General features: G+C 40.5%; 1 protein-coding gene across 3 annotated transcripts in view; it reads left to right on the top strand.

Annotated features, from left to right (window-relative positions):
• Nucleotides 1-14278, top strand: part of nfatc1 (nuclear factor of activated T cells 1) — a 293798-nt gene that overhangs the window by 120554 nt on the left and 158966 nt on the right. For all 3 annotated transcript variants that reach the window (XM_072261650.1, XM_072261642.1, XM_072261659.1), the window contains exon 7: nucleotides 13116-13171. In XM_072261650.1, coding sequence (XP_072117751.1) covers nucleotides 13116-13171 — 56 coding nt within the window. The remainder of the gene's footprint in view (nucleotides 1-13115; nucleotides 13172-14278) is intronic.

Below are 14278 nucleotides of genomic sequence, written 5' to 3' on the forward strand. Positions count from 1 at the left end.
TACAGTTCAGGTTGATTGTCTGTTTCATTCTTTTTTGTCTTTTTTGTTTATTAATTATGGCATTGTTGAATATTAGGCAACCATCAAATGAGGTAATAAGATATCTGTTTGCTTATTCGTCAGCTTCAGAGGACAGAGTCTCTGAGGATTGGCACGGTTGGTGAGTTGTGCTGTGAACCTGTGGGTGGAGCAGTTGGAAATGATTGTTCATCTCCTAGAGTGTCATTTTCTCAAGTTGACAACACCTAGGTTTACTCCAAAATGTTCCTTAAAATTACAGTTACAGTATAATTCTTCAGATGAAAGATACACATGAGATGTCCAACTATTGTTGTTCTTTACTCCTAAAATTTTCTTTTACAAATTTTGAGTAATTTCAACCCTTCTCTATAACTCAATGTAACACCTCTCACACAAAAGAAGTAGGCTGGCAATGATAAAGTTACCAAGCAGGTAACTTTATAATAGCCAGCCTACTTCTCTTATGAAGTAAATAATATAAATCCCTGCCACTACTCTGACAATTGTTTGCCAATGGGTCGAGAGTGACATGATATCAAAATACACTATTTTCCTTTTGTACAGTTATATCTTTCTATTGATTTCTGTTCTTTCATTGATCTTTAGTGAATCAGAGTGCAGTGTTATGCTTCATTCCACAAAAGACCAACATAATTATTTTTCTTAGTGCGCATACAAAAGATGTATTTTCATTTAAGAGGTGCCTTGTGTGTTAGTAAGACCCTAATGCAGTCATATATTGAAAATTAACCTCTTTCCTTTGGGATAATTTTCCACTCTTTGCTCCCCTTCCCACTGCATTTTTATTTTCCACAGCTCTCCTTTTTTTTAATTCAACAATGTAAACCTGCAAAACATGTTTACTCAGAGAGCCTAATGCAATTGTCTAAGGCTTCCCTCTTGGAGGATATCCCAGTGCGTGGGTGTTGAGACTTTCCTCATTGCTCTCCAGACATAATGTGAGGAATTGTCTGCCTCTTCTGTCTGATGCATAACAACTTTTACTCCTGTGAAAATGAAGTGCTACTGACTTCTAATGATTTGTCTTTTCCACTCTAATGCATAAGCCAAGTCCTCCTCGGGAACTTCCAATGATGCATAACTGCTCCTCATTGTTGCTTAATTGATGTTAAACCATTGAAACTATGTTTAGTTTTCTTCTGTAATTAATAGCTATAACCTAATACTCCTGCATTGTAGCTTTTTTGCATTCTTCTTCAGCTTCTGCTTCAAGTTGCAAGTTGTGGATCAGTGGACTGAGCATGATCTGAGATTAAAATTCACTCTTTTCCTTTTGTATCGGTTTATGGTGTTTTTGGATTTGTGCTGGTTCATTAATTCTTAATGAATCAGAGTGCTACATTGAGCACCATTCTGCAGAAGGCAACAAGATTACTTTTTATTACAAATACAATAGTTAGATTTTAATATACTAAGGTGACTTTCATCACCTATTTGTGAGGCTTGCAAAGTACTCTGGGTATTAGTATCATATAGATCTTCCTTAGTAAACTAGCGGTAAGTATTGACGGAATGGCACCTGCCAATATACAAGTTCTTACTTACCGTTTAACAGCAACATTCTGTCACTAAAGATATATTTTTTTTAGCAAAGTGCCCTCTACGGGATGTGCTTGCAGGGGAAGCAATGACACAGCTTTCCTGCCAATGAGATTGAAGAATTCTTACTAAACCACACACTAGAAATGTAAATTACTCTGTTTAATTCCATGGGAAATCATGTATAGAAAGTGAAATACAGTGAGAGGAAGCTGCAATTAAGAGAGAGAGAGAGAGCAAAAGGTCAACATTTGAATTTACAATACTTTTCATTCATTTTAGTTCAAATCTGTAGGCATGGTGCCATACCTAAAATTAATTTTCTATATCAGAGATGATTGTTGCCATTAACTAAGGCAGCAACGTTCACTAACTCATAAATGCAGTAGCCCTAGCTTCTTATTGGTTTTGGTAGATATACAGAACATCAACTTCATGCCCTTCCTTTGCTCCCTTTAATACACTGGAGCCCAAGTTTCTGAGCTCCCTCTAATACATCAGAGTTGTGGTTTCCGTGCTTCCTTTAACACACCGAGGATCCAGTTCCCAGAATCCCTTTAAACTTATTGGGTTTGCTGGAAATTACTGATAACACTGTGTAACAGCAAAAACAAAAAGAATTTAAATATACTGGGTAATTAATTGGAGGAATGACCAGTACTGTATTGTTGAAATCTTCAATTCTAACACCACCAAAGTCCCAACCACGCTAGGTTAATGGAATTTTAATATACAGTTCTCAAAAGCATGGAACAGTCAGCAAAGGAACAAGCCCTTTGATTTATGATGTTGTGCCAAGCTAGTTAAGCTAATAATTAAATATCTAATTAAACTAATCTCATTTACTTAAATAAGGTCCATATCCCTCCATTCTCTGCACATTCATGTGCCAATCTAAATACTTGTTAAACACCTCTATCACATCTGCCTCCACCACCATTCCTGGAAGCGAGTTCGATGCACCCACCACTCTGTGGAAACAATAGCAAAAAGAGTTTTAAATCCTTAAAGGCAGTGAAATACTGTATGTTAAACCAAAATGTTGCAAAGTACTCCTTTCCCTTGCTGCTGTTGCTCTCTGATTTTTGATATCCCGGCACCTGATTTAGTGAAGCCTCAGCTGGCAGAATTCCCAGTGGGCAAGGTCTGGAACTTCCTCACTGTTACATAAGTTAACAATGTGGTTGACTTGGGTTGATGTTATGAGGGAAACGGAGCCTCTCTTACCTCTTAAAAAGTGTCAGTTGTGTTTCTGTGTCATGCCCTCTACTTACAATGACATCCTGGACCAAATGCTCAAGAAGACGAGGAGAAACTCATAGGGAGAAGGCGTTTCGATGTCAGAGACTGTGTGAATCCCTAGCACACACCTCACATAGTATACCACACTATAACTCTGCTACCTTTCACTCTAGGATTCACCCAGACCCCAATCTGATTGTTGCTCTCTCAATTCAAAAAACAAGAAAGGAACATTAGCCTTGTGGGCCAAGACCTTTTGCAATTAATCAGTAGGCTCATGTTTTCTGTGTGACCTTTAACTTTGAAAAAAATTCGCACATGTTTCACCATGAGTTGGAAGGTGCTATGGAGGGGAAATGGCTTGACAATTTGGATAGCTATTTCCATTCCAGGCAGCTGTGTCTACTGTTCTGGTACAGGAAATGCGCAGCGAAGCTAAGCATCCTCTCCATATGCTTGTGGGCTAGTCTTGGCCTTAATCTCCCTGGACAGAAAATATCAAAAATGGTAGCAGAAAATAGCTTGCTAGCTCTTGTGAATTGTTGTTTTTGTTGTGCACTGGTTTCTGACTTCTCCATTGTCCCATAGATCATCTCTGCACAGGTCTGCCAGCAACATTGAGTCATGGAATCCTGAAATATTTATGACGCACAAGACCATTTACCCATTCCGTCAAAAAAAAATGCCAGCTTAATCCCACCTTGGGGTCTGCAGCCTACAGGTCGTTACCCTTCCAGTACACCTCCAGGTTAATCCAGAATTCCTGACTCTACCACCTTTATGGCAGGGGTTTCTAGACCCCCACCAACTTCTGTGTGGAGAAGAATTCTGTCCTCTAATCTTTCTACTAATGACTTTAAATCTTACATTGAAGTTGAAAGAAATATTATCATTCCTGTTTTTATAAAGGACAGTCTTCCAATGATAACGTTAAATTTTCTTTCTGGGCAGTCTCCACTCTTTCATTTAACTTGGTGCTGTTTAGACCTGATTGTGAACTTGGTCAGGGTTTGACGTAGGGAGAGTTCCCCTGAGTATACTTGATACACAAGAACTTCCTTTACTACTCATTTTCTTTAAAAAAAAAATAAAGCTTTTGCCATCCATACAGTCTGCTCTTTTTAACCAGACTACATCATAGGGTTTGAGATGAATTCACCCATGAAATATGCATCATGGAACAAGAACCAGTGCTATTTTGTTTTGTAGAGTAATACTCTTAAGTCAATGGTATGGTTGAAAAAAAGTTCTGCATTTCACAGCCAGAAATGTGTAGATATTTTCCACTCACTTTCAAAGCTGCCAACAAAGCAATGGAAAATACCTTTAATTCTTCATTTAATTTACAAACAAACTTCTTCATATTTGTTCTTATGGCCAAATCAAATGAATAATGAAGAAATTTGATTTAAAACCAAAACTTGACAGTGGTTTTATTTGAAACTAGTGCCGGTATTTGAATACCTTCTAAATTTTGTGTGCAATTCCAATATGTTGCTTTGCATCGGTTCGTAATAAATGGGACTATTAAATAGGTGAAAAGAGTGACGTTATTCTCAATATTTTCATCAGATCTTTTGGTGCTATTTTGAAACCGATTTACAATGTTCAAGCTGTCCTCTGAACCAGGCTCAGAAACTGAACACTGACATTGTCCTTTATTCCCTGTATTTGAGTACGCACAAGTCAAGAATTTTTGTTATTTCAGGGTGCTGAGTAAATGGAATCAGATTCAGATTTATTTTTAATAATCATTTATACTATTCTCTGGTATATGCCAAAGTGATGATCTAAAGCCAAATCTCATAAAATATGGGCAGACAGACACTCAGATTTTTTTTTAAGTAAAATTAATTCTTGGGGCCTAAGTGTTATTTGCAAGACTGACATCTTCTGGGCCCCTGAACCATATGCCATGTACCCTTACCACATAGAAGGGGTCATTTTGACCTTTTTAAGCCAGATCACAAAACAATCCAATTCCCTACTAATTGTCTCTGCAACCTATTCACCTCATATTCCTTACCAACTCTCCCCATATTCTTTCACTTACCTATGCACAAAGTGCAAGTATTACAGTGAGCAATTAGCCAACCACATTGTGATGTGGGAGGACACGTGAGCAGCTGGGGTGGGGGAGGGTTCCATGCAATTTCTGGGAAAATAGACAACATGGAGATAAGGATTGCACACAGTTTGCAGGAACAGAGCTCTACCAACGCCCCTTATTATGCAGTTGCAGTATAGAATAGATCATTTGGAAGCCATCTGGGGAAAAGCAGAAAGAAACGAAACAGAGCCTTTGGAGATAGCTGTGTTTGTCATGAAGCTGATCATAGAACTGGAATGCACTTGAGAATTTGATTAGTACACTGTGAATTTAATAAACTCTAAAATCTGAGGATGAAGTTTGAATTGTAGCAGTTTTTGTTGCGCTATTTTTATAGTTGTGGGATATACAACGGAGATATCACTGTGCACTTTATTTCCTAATTATATAACAGCTTATCATGATTGCATACTCAATGCATGTTCACAATAAAATTATACCTACTTTTATCTGCATCCAATGATAAAATATGCGTTGATAAACCCATCAGCTTTACTGTAAATCTACATTTAATAGTACATAGATTAAATATAAAAAATAGTCACACTCTGAATGAGAAAAGAGAGTGTTCTGCTTGCACTACAAGTTTGCTTACACTGATATGATGATGCCACAACAAAATAGATGACAGCAATAAACAAAAGGCAAGTATACAGTGACCACGTTATTAGGTACCTCCCCTACCTAATAAAGTAGCCATTGAGTACATGTTTGTGGTCTTCTGCTGCTGTAACCAATCCACTTCAAAGTTTGACATGTTATGCATTCAGAGACGCTTTTCTGCACACCACTGTTGTAACGTGGTTATTTGAGTTACCGTCGCCTTCCTGTTAGCTTGATTCAGTCTGGCCACTCTTCTTTGACCTCTCTCATTAACAAGGTGTTTTCACCCACAGAACAGCTGCACACTGGATTGCTTTTTTGTTGTTCTTCACACCGTTCTCTGTGATAACAGAGACTGTTGTGCGTGAAAATCCCAGAAGATCAGCAGTTTCTGAGATTCTCAAATCACCTTGTCTGGCGCCAACAAACATTTACGGTCAAAGTCACTTAATCACTTTTCTTCTAATTCTGATGGTTAGTCTGAACAACATTTGAGCGTCTTGACCATATCTGCATTCCTTTATGCATTGAGTTGCTGTCACCTGATTGGCTGATTAGATAGTTGTATTAACATGTAGGTATACAGGTGTACACAATAAAGTAGCCATTGAGTGCATTATAAAATTACAACTGCTAAATATGTCATGAGCAACCCCAAAGGACAGCCTACAAATTGACTTCCAATTTATTTAGATCAAAGTACGTTTTGAGTAACGTACCAATGTCATTTATTTTCCATAATTCATTGAGGCTTATAGTAGGATTGTAGAGCATTATGTGTTTGTGCACAGTTCAGCTTTACTGAAAAAGCATGACTATGATACAAGTTCTGTGAAGTATAAATCCTCCACTCCAACACATGGAAGAGTCCAGACATGCACAGTGATTGCTGACAATGTGCAGAGTCCATCAGAATTATTGGAATACACAACGCGAGATCTATAGATGACACATGTCAATCCTACAGGAACAGTAATGTATTGTGCACCAAGGCCAAACCTATTATTGATGGGACTCCCTTGAGCCTGCTCCCACCTCTCACTGCTGGTCCTGACTCCTGACCCCTCCCCAAATTGTGATCTGCGGCCAACCATTGCTCATTTCCCCATCTCACCAAATGTTGAGTTGATTCCTGAACTCCCTTCCCCTCCATTTATGTGATGTGGATATCTGCCTTTTACACCCATTACTGTCTCTCAGTCTGACCCTTAACTTCTCCCATCAATGATAATCCCTGGCTTTGCTCACTCCCCTACTTTCCACTCATCCCAGCCTCATCTACAAAGTACATTGATCCCACACCCAACACAACATTCTAGATCTAGACCTCACTACCAAACTCTCAGCAGGTTGTGCGGCTGGAGGGAGGAGCAGAATTAACATTTCCAGTCAGCAAAACTTCAGATGACTCTGACACTCTGGTCTTTCTCTCCACAATTGTTACCTGAACTGGTGCCTATTACCATTATAGAGTCATATGGCATAGAAACAGACTCTTCACCCCAACTTGTCCATGCCAACCAAGATGCCCATCTATGCTAATCCCATTTTCCTGAATTTGATCCACATCCTTCTAAACCTTTCCTATCCATGTACCTGAGGAAATAACTTTTAAATGTTGTTAATGTACCTACCTTAACCATTTCCTCTGGACGATCCTACAATATCCATACCATTCTTGGGATGAAGTTGTCCCCTCAGTTTCTGTTAATTCTTTCCCCTCTCACATTAAACCAATGACCACTGGTTCATGAGTCCTCAACCATGAAAACAAGATTCTGTGCATTTACCCTATCTATACCCCTCATAATTTTATAGATCTCTAAGATCACACCTCAGTCTCCTTTGTTCCAAGGAATGAAGTCCAAATCTCTCCAACTTGTCTATGTAACCCAGTCCCTTGGGTGTCTGGCAACATTGTTGTAACTCACTTCTGCACTCTTTCCAGCTTTCCTATGTAGGGTGACATTCTGTTGATATTCTGTATTTTCAACCCTATGGAATATGTTTTTGCTGAACACTGTGATGCTAAATTGCCAGGACGTCAATTCTCCTTTGTAGGGTTACTGAAGCTGGTGTGGGTGTAATTTACTTTCCTGAAAATGTTAATAAATTGTCTGTTTAAAGCCTGAGAGGTTGTCTCGCTGATCTCAGTTCCCCTATTGATGGCAAAAGGAGGTTCTGCTCCACTGCCTGGTTAATAGGCAGCTACCCAAATTACAACCGAGCCATGTGCAAAGCTAGAGTGCAGAAAGGAGGGGCACGCGGCCTATTGTCAACCCAAGCCCCAGCGATTGATTAGATGAGATGGTTGCTGGGCCTTGCATGCTTTCATCCAATAATGTTAAGAATACAGTACGTGTCCCCTCCATTTCAACTGCTGCTGGACTTGTGGTTCTGCACAAGTTAAGTCTATTATATGCACAAGTACAATGAGGCACAGATACAAAGAAAAACTTTCTTGCAGCATCATCACTGGCACGTACATTCCGCCGACATACAGAAACATAAATTATACAAGCTCGTAAAGAAAAATACTGCAAAGCAAGACATTAGTGCAGAAACAACACAATCAGATGAATCTATGGTAGAGCAAGAAGTAGTGAACAGTGTACCATTGTTTAGATAGAACCACTAAATACAGGGTTTAGAAGCTAGAAATTCATTTTTGGTCGCACTTGTGGAGAGTGATTCTTATAGTACGATGAGAGGACAAGGGGTTGCCCATTATAGGTTGTTGTCCTACATAAGGAGGGTGGAAGGGCAGCACAGTGGTTAGCACAGCAATTTACAGTATCAGTGAACCGGGGTCTGTTCCTGCCACTACCAGTAAGGAGGTTCTCCCCGTGACCACGTAAGTTTCCTCCACAGTCAAAGGCATACCAGTTCCTAGATTAATTGGTCTTTGTAAGTTGTCCCATGATTAGGCTGGGGTTAAAATGGGGGTCGCTGGGCAGCGTAGCTCTAAGTGCCGGAAGGGCCTATTCCGCGAGCTACCGCAATATATAAATAAATAATTTATTAATTAAATTAATTTAGAAAGAGAACAGATGTTAGGGGGATGTGTAAGGGGAGGGGGAATGAAGAGCGCATAACAGAAAGAAAAATGTATTGTTTAAATAGTGGGAGATTAGGTAGTGTTGAGATTCAAAGAGACAGGGGTGTTTGTTTCCACAAATCACTGAAAGCCATCATGCAAGAGATTGAGAAGTCAAATGGTGTGTTATCATGAGAGGACTGAATACAGTACGGAAATGTATTCGCTGTTGGACGTTGATGAGACCCCACCTAGAGCAGTTGTATATATCTGGTCTCCTTACCTAAGACAATGTATTTAGCAGAGAGAGTGTGCCACAAAGATTTACTCAACTGCTTCTGAAGATGTTGAGTTTGCTGTGTGAGGGGACATTGTGTAGACTAGGCCTGTATTCTCTTGAGTTTGGAAGAGGGGTGACCTTACTAAAACTTAAAAATTCTCAAAGGCTATGTAGCCTTTAACAAATTTCATGCCACATGCCGGTGATAATAAACCTGATTCTGATTCTGAGAAGCTTGTCATTGCTGAGGAGTTAGGGTCAGGGGTTCATTTGGTGAATAAGGTGTCGTTATTCCATAACCCAATCAGCCATGAAGGTTTTGTGATTATAAACATTCAAAGTGGTGATCAATAGATCTCTAGTTATTGAGAGAATCAAGGAAGGTGATTTTGCTGGAAAGTGGAACTGAGGTGGAAGATCATGTGTGATCTTGATGAATGGCAGAACAAGAGTCAAAAGGTCAGATGGAATCTGAAGCAACAAACAATTTACCAGAGGAACTCAGGGGGTCAAGCAGCATCTATGGAGGGAAATGGACAGTTGAAATTTTGAGTCCAGATCAAAACTAAAATATCATAATTGTTTAGTGGTCATTGGTTTGTTGTTGTCACACGTACCCAGGTACAATAAAAAAAATCTTTCTTTTGCATGCCATCCATGCAGATCATTTCACAGCAGTGCATTGAGATAGTACAATGGAACAGCAATGGCAGAATGCAGGGAGATTACAAGGTATAGGAAGATGAAGGGAAGTGGTGGAACAAGAGTTGGCAAGTGTTACGTACCCCGTAACTGGGTTGCCAAACCAGCAGAAATGGATCACTCAGTTGGAGTCTGGATTACTAGAACTAAGAAAGTTTTATTAAAGAAACAAGCAACACAGTACTCTAATCAAAAGGATAATAAATGCAACAGTTCAGCAATGATAAACACACATGTACACAGAATTAAGATAACAGGATCAATCAAGCTCTATCGTTGTCTAGGGGTAAATGACCAGTTTCAAAGTGACGCAAAGTTCAGTTCAGTTCGCAGTAATCGCTGCTGTGGGAGATGGACAGTGTGGGGGGAAGGAGAGAGAGAGCAAAATGAATGAATATTCAAACGGCTTCCACACAGACCTTCGCAGTCAGCTTTCGGGCGAGTCCTTTGTGATGTCATCTGAGGTAACCGACCGTGACCTCTCTGTTTCCAGATACGATGGTTTCTCTGCGGTGAACCTGGCACCCAGGCAAGGGTGGACACACAGCAGGTTCCCGCCAATCGTGCGTTTCTACCCTGTGCGTCTATGGCTTGTCCCGCGCCAGCCGTCCAAAACTTCCCACCGACTTGTGGGAGACGCACCGCTTCCAGTGTCTCGTTACCTCGGGGTGTTGTGTGTGTCTTGCCTTAGCGAACCTGTCCCTTTTTATCCCCCTGCTGGGGTATCGCCTGTCCATTTCAAACAGTTCAGGGTTCAAAGGGAGAGCCGATCTTGACAGCTCTCCTTCCGTTACTCTCTCCCGTCCCTTCATTAACATCTCCAAATGCTGCTCCATTGTTTTCCTTATCTCTCTCTCTGCTGAAGACAGGTGGCAGACCAACTGCTGATCCCACTGGTGCCAGCACAGGACAGCTAACATCTTAATCTATGTGTATTCTTGTCACACAAGTGATAGGTGGAATTGGGTGAGAAAGGGTGATATTCAGATGGAGGCATAGTGAAGTGTCTTGTTATGTGTGGGGAGAGATAAAGGAAGAGAAAGTTTAGCAGTGCTGAGGTTAAAACAGGGTGGTGCATAGCTGTGCAAATATTGAGATCCATTATTCTCACTTGTTCCCAAGATCTGAAAAGCAAACCATTGTTGATCAGAGATGAAGAAGCTCTCTTTCCTGTTTCCTATCACCGTGAATGTACCTTACAAGCTCCTTTGGATATTTATGGGCCCCCAAGAAATGTCACATTCATTTTGTATAAACCTGTATTGCAAGTTGCCCTTCTCCTTTAAAGAGTTTCAGGCTGCCTTTAAGACATGACCATCTTGCCGGATTTCCCGCGTTTACAAATGGCAAGCTGCCTAAAAGTAGTAAGATTAGCACTGGCAATTAGCCAGTTCAACTCTAACGAGCTCTGGTTGTACTGAACTCCAGCTGCCTGTTCTGATAGAACAGGTTCCCCACCTACCACTCAATTAATGCATGCCCAGTGTAACACAGTAGCTAGAGAGCCAGAGTGGAGCATCAAAAGTGCCAGTAGGAGACTGTACTATTTGCTCAAGGTTTAGTAGTTAAATGTAGAGATTTTTTGAGCATATGATCTAGACACACTTGCTCTTGCACAGGAGAGTCTGCATGACTTTTTTGTGTGTCTGTCTCTGCAGTGATCTGGTTGCTTAGCAGCCTTTATAGGCACCACTGCTTAGGTTGCTGAGTATCTACTGTCAAGCAACATGTGGGCTGTGCATGATCCAAGTACCAAAGCTTCAAGGTCTTGTTGGTGTCTCTGTGTTCTTAGTAGGGCTGTGATTAAGTCATCACAAGTCCTTTACAGGAGTTAGGCAGATGCTATACCTCGGCTGCTGTATCAAGAGAGACCTCACTAATAATGACAGTTGTGCTACCAAGAGGGCAGATGGTACAGTGAGTGGAGGACTTCATTTCTACACTTCCTGTGTGCTGTCCCCACTAGGAGGACACTTGATAATGTGCCCCTTCAGCAGAGGAGGGAAATCTGAAGAAGTGCCAAATGCATTTTATATTTACAGGTTTCTTACAGACTCAGGTAGGGACTTAAGTCTCATGTAAACAATTAATTGTACGCAACTTGAATAGACTGGATTTGCATTATTGGTTTAATGGGCTCATTTGAAAGCCTTCATCTGCAAACACTTACACTCGAGAAGAGCTTAATTATCTAGTTGTAAAACTGGAACTCAAAGCTGCAATTCTTCAACAGAAGTAAAATAATTAATCTATTTATTTTTACAAATGAAGAAATAAACAATAGTCGCTGTACATATCATGTTACAATGTTGTGTGTAATCTGGCGGTAATAGTAACGATTGCCCTGGGAGAGTAATCAAGAACAATTCCACTACTGCACAGCCAGCCATTTTATTTCTGAATGGTGCATAACTCATGATGTGCTGATAAGTACATTAAAGGAAAAAAAGTCACTATATGCCCCTTTCTTGTTTGGCAAGGATAGTACAGCATGATCAGCAGAAATTGCACAAATAAAGCTCATTTAAGTAAAGAAGATTTCAAGTCCGAATGGTGCTATGAAAGTGAATGGATGGGATTCTATCAAGTCTTCATGAGATGGTGAAGGCAGATGATATAGTAAAGCCAGTTATATTCAGGACATTTAAGGTGCATGCTGGCAATTGACATGAGCAGTGTATAATACTTGTATCCTACAAACATTCCACAAAATAAACTAACAATCTTCTCTCTTAATATTTTACCAATAGTAAAAGGCAGCGCAGTGACACAGTTCGTCGGGCTCCAGTGACCTAGTTCAGTCCTGCTCTCTGACACTTTCTGCCTATGTGGAGTTTGCAGACCCTTCCTGTGACTCTGTGGATTTTTCCCTGCTGCTTCAGTTTCTTCCCACATCCCAAAACTGTGCAGGCCGGCAGCCTAAGTGCAGACTGTCCCCTAGTGTGTGGGTTGGGGGGGGGCGGAATCTGGGGTGAGCTGATGAGAGTATGGGGACAATAAATAAAAACGGGATAAATGTAGAGTCACGGTACATGGATGGTTCATGGTCAGCATGATGAGCCGAAGGGCCTGTAACTATGCTATATATATGATTCTATTCAAACCCCAATAACGTGGCACTCTTTGGAGTTTGTTAATCAGTGATTAGCAGATATTCTAGACTATTCAAAGGTACCCAAACACACATTCGTGTCACTCTTTAAATGTTAAATGGTAGTATAATGAATTTTTCAGTGAATTGAAATGGAGCAGAAAATATGCAAGCGCTCCAGATCCTGGCCCCAGACTCAAAGGTACCACATACCTGACCCCTGGTATTCCAAACACCAACCTGGCCACAGTTTGAACCTCAGCTTAAGCTTCAGTGTGGACCTCTGGTCAAGTGCATTGACACTGCTAGTGCCAGATCAGTGAGCGAGCCGGGGACTGAACGATTAGGATTTCCAATCAGATGCCAGATAACTGGAGTTTCACTGTTCATAACATCTCCGGGAGTATAAAACTAAAGGGAGAAAGCATCACAAATAAAAATAATAATTTTTATTTTATTTCTTCCCCAGATGGACATCATTTATGGGAGACTGAAGCAAAGACGGACAAGGAGTTCTTTAAACCTGTGAGTTTTCTTAATAAGATGGGCTTGTTCTAATGCCTCTCAACTGTTGTAAATTATAGGTATTAAGATGGTAAATTCATTTGGTTTATGATTGTCAGTAAAAAGCTTTGTTTTGCATGCTATCCATACAGATAATTTCACTGCATCAGTGCATCAAGGTAGCAGTAACAGAATACAAAATATAGTGTTACAGTTACAGGGAAAGTGCAGTGCAGGCAGACAATAAAGTGTGAGGCCCTGTTGAGATAGATTGTGAGGTCAAGCGTCCATCTTGTCATATAAAAAATCCATACAATAGTATTATAACAGCCGGATAGGTGCTGTTCTTGAGTCTTGTGCTACGTGCTTTCAAGCATTTGTATCTTCTGTCTGATGGGAGGGGAGGGAAGAGTGAATGTCAGAGTGGGTGGAGTTTCCAATTATGCTGGCTGCTTTACTGAGGCAGCAAGAAGTGTAGACAGAACCTATGGGAAGGAAGCTGCATTATTACCATAGAATTTCTGGATAAAGGAGCAGTGTGTATTAAGTTACTTGGCTAGTGCTTAAAGTGCTGAGTCATTGATCCAGAGATGTGAATTCAAATCCCATTACAGTAGCTGGGGAGTTTAAATTCAACTAATTAATTAAAGCTGGAATTTTTTTTATGTTGATCTCAGAAATGCTGTCTATAAAACTACTAGTCTGTTGTAAAATCCTGTCTGGTTCACTAACGTCCTTCAGGGAAAGAAATGCAACATGTTTGTGAGGCCACATTATCAATACTATCATAAGAGCATCAATCACAGGAGCGGAATTGGGTGATTTGGCTCATTGAGTCTGTTCTGTCATTTTACTAGGGCTGATTTATTATCCCTCGCAACCCCATTCTCCTGCTTTCTCCCTGTCACCTTTGAAGCCCATACTAATCAAGAACCTATCAATCTCCACTTTCAATATACCCATTAGCTTGGCTTCCACAGCTGTCTGTGGCATTGAATCCCACAGACTCACCACTTTCCTCCTCATCTCTAGTCTAAAGGGACATGGTTGTATTCTGAGTCTGTGGCTTCTGGTCCTCCAGTATAGAAAATATCCTCTCTGCATCCACTCTGCCTAGGCCTTTCAATA

Source organism: Mobula birostris, chromosome 1 (assembly GCF_030028105.1).
Source record: "Mobula birostris isolate sMobBir1 chromosome 1, sMobBir1.hap1, whole genome shotgun sequence".
In the NCBI taxonomy this organism is placed as follows: Eukaryota; Metazoa; Chordata; class Chondrichthyes; order Myliobatiformes; family Myliobatidae; genus Mobula; species Mobula birostris.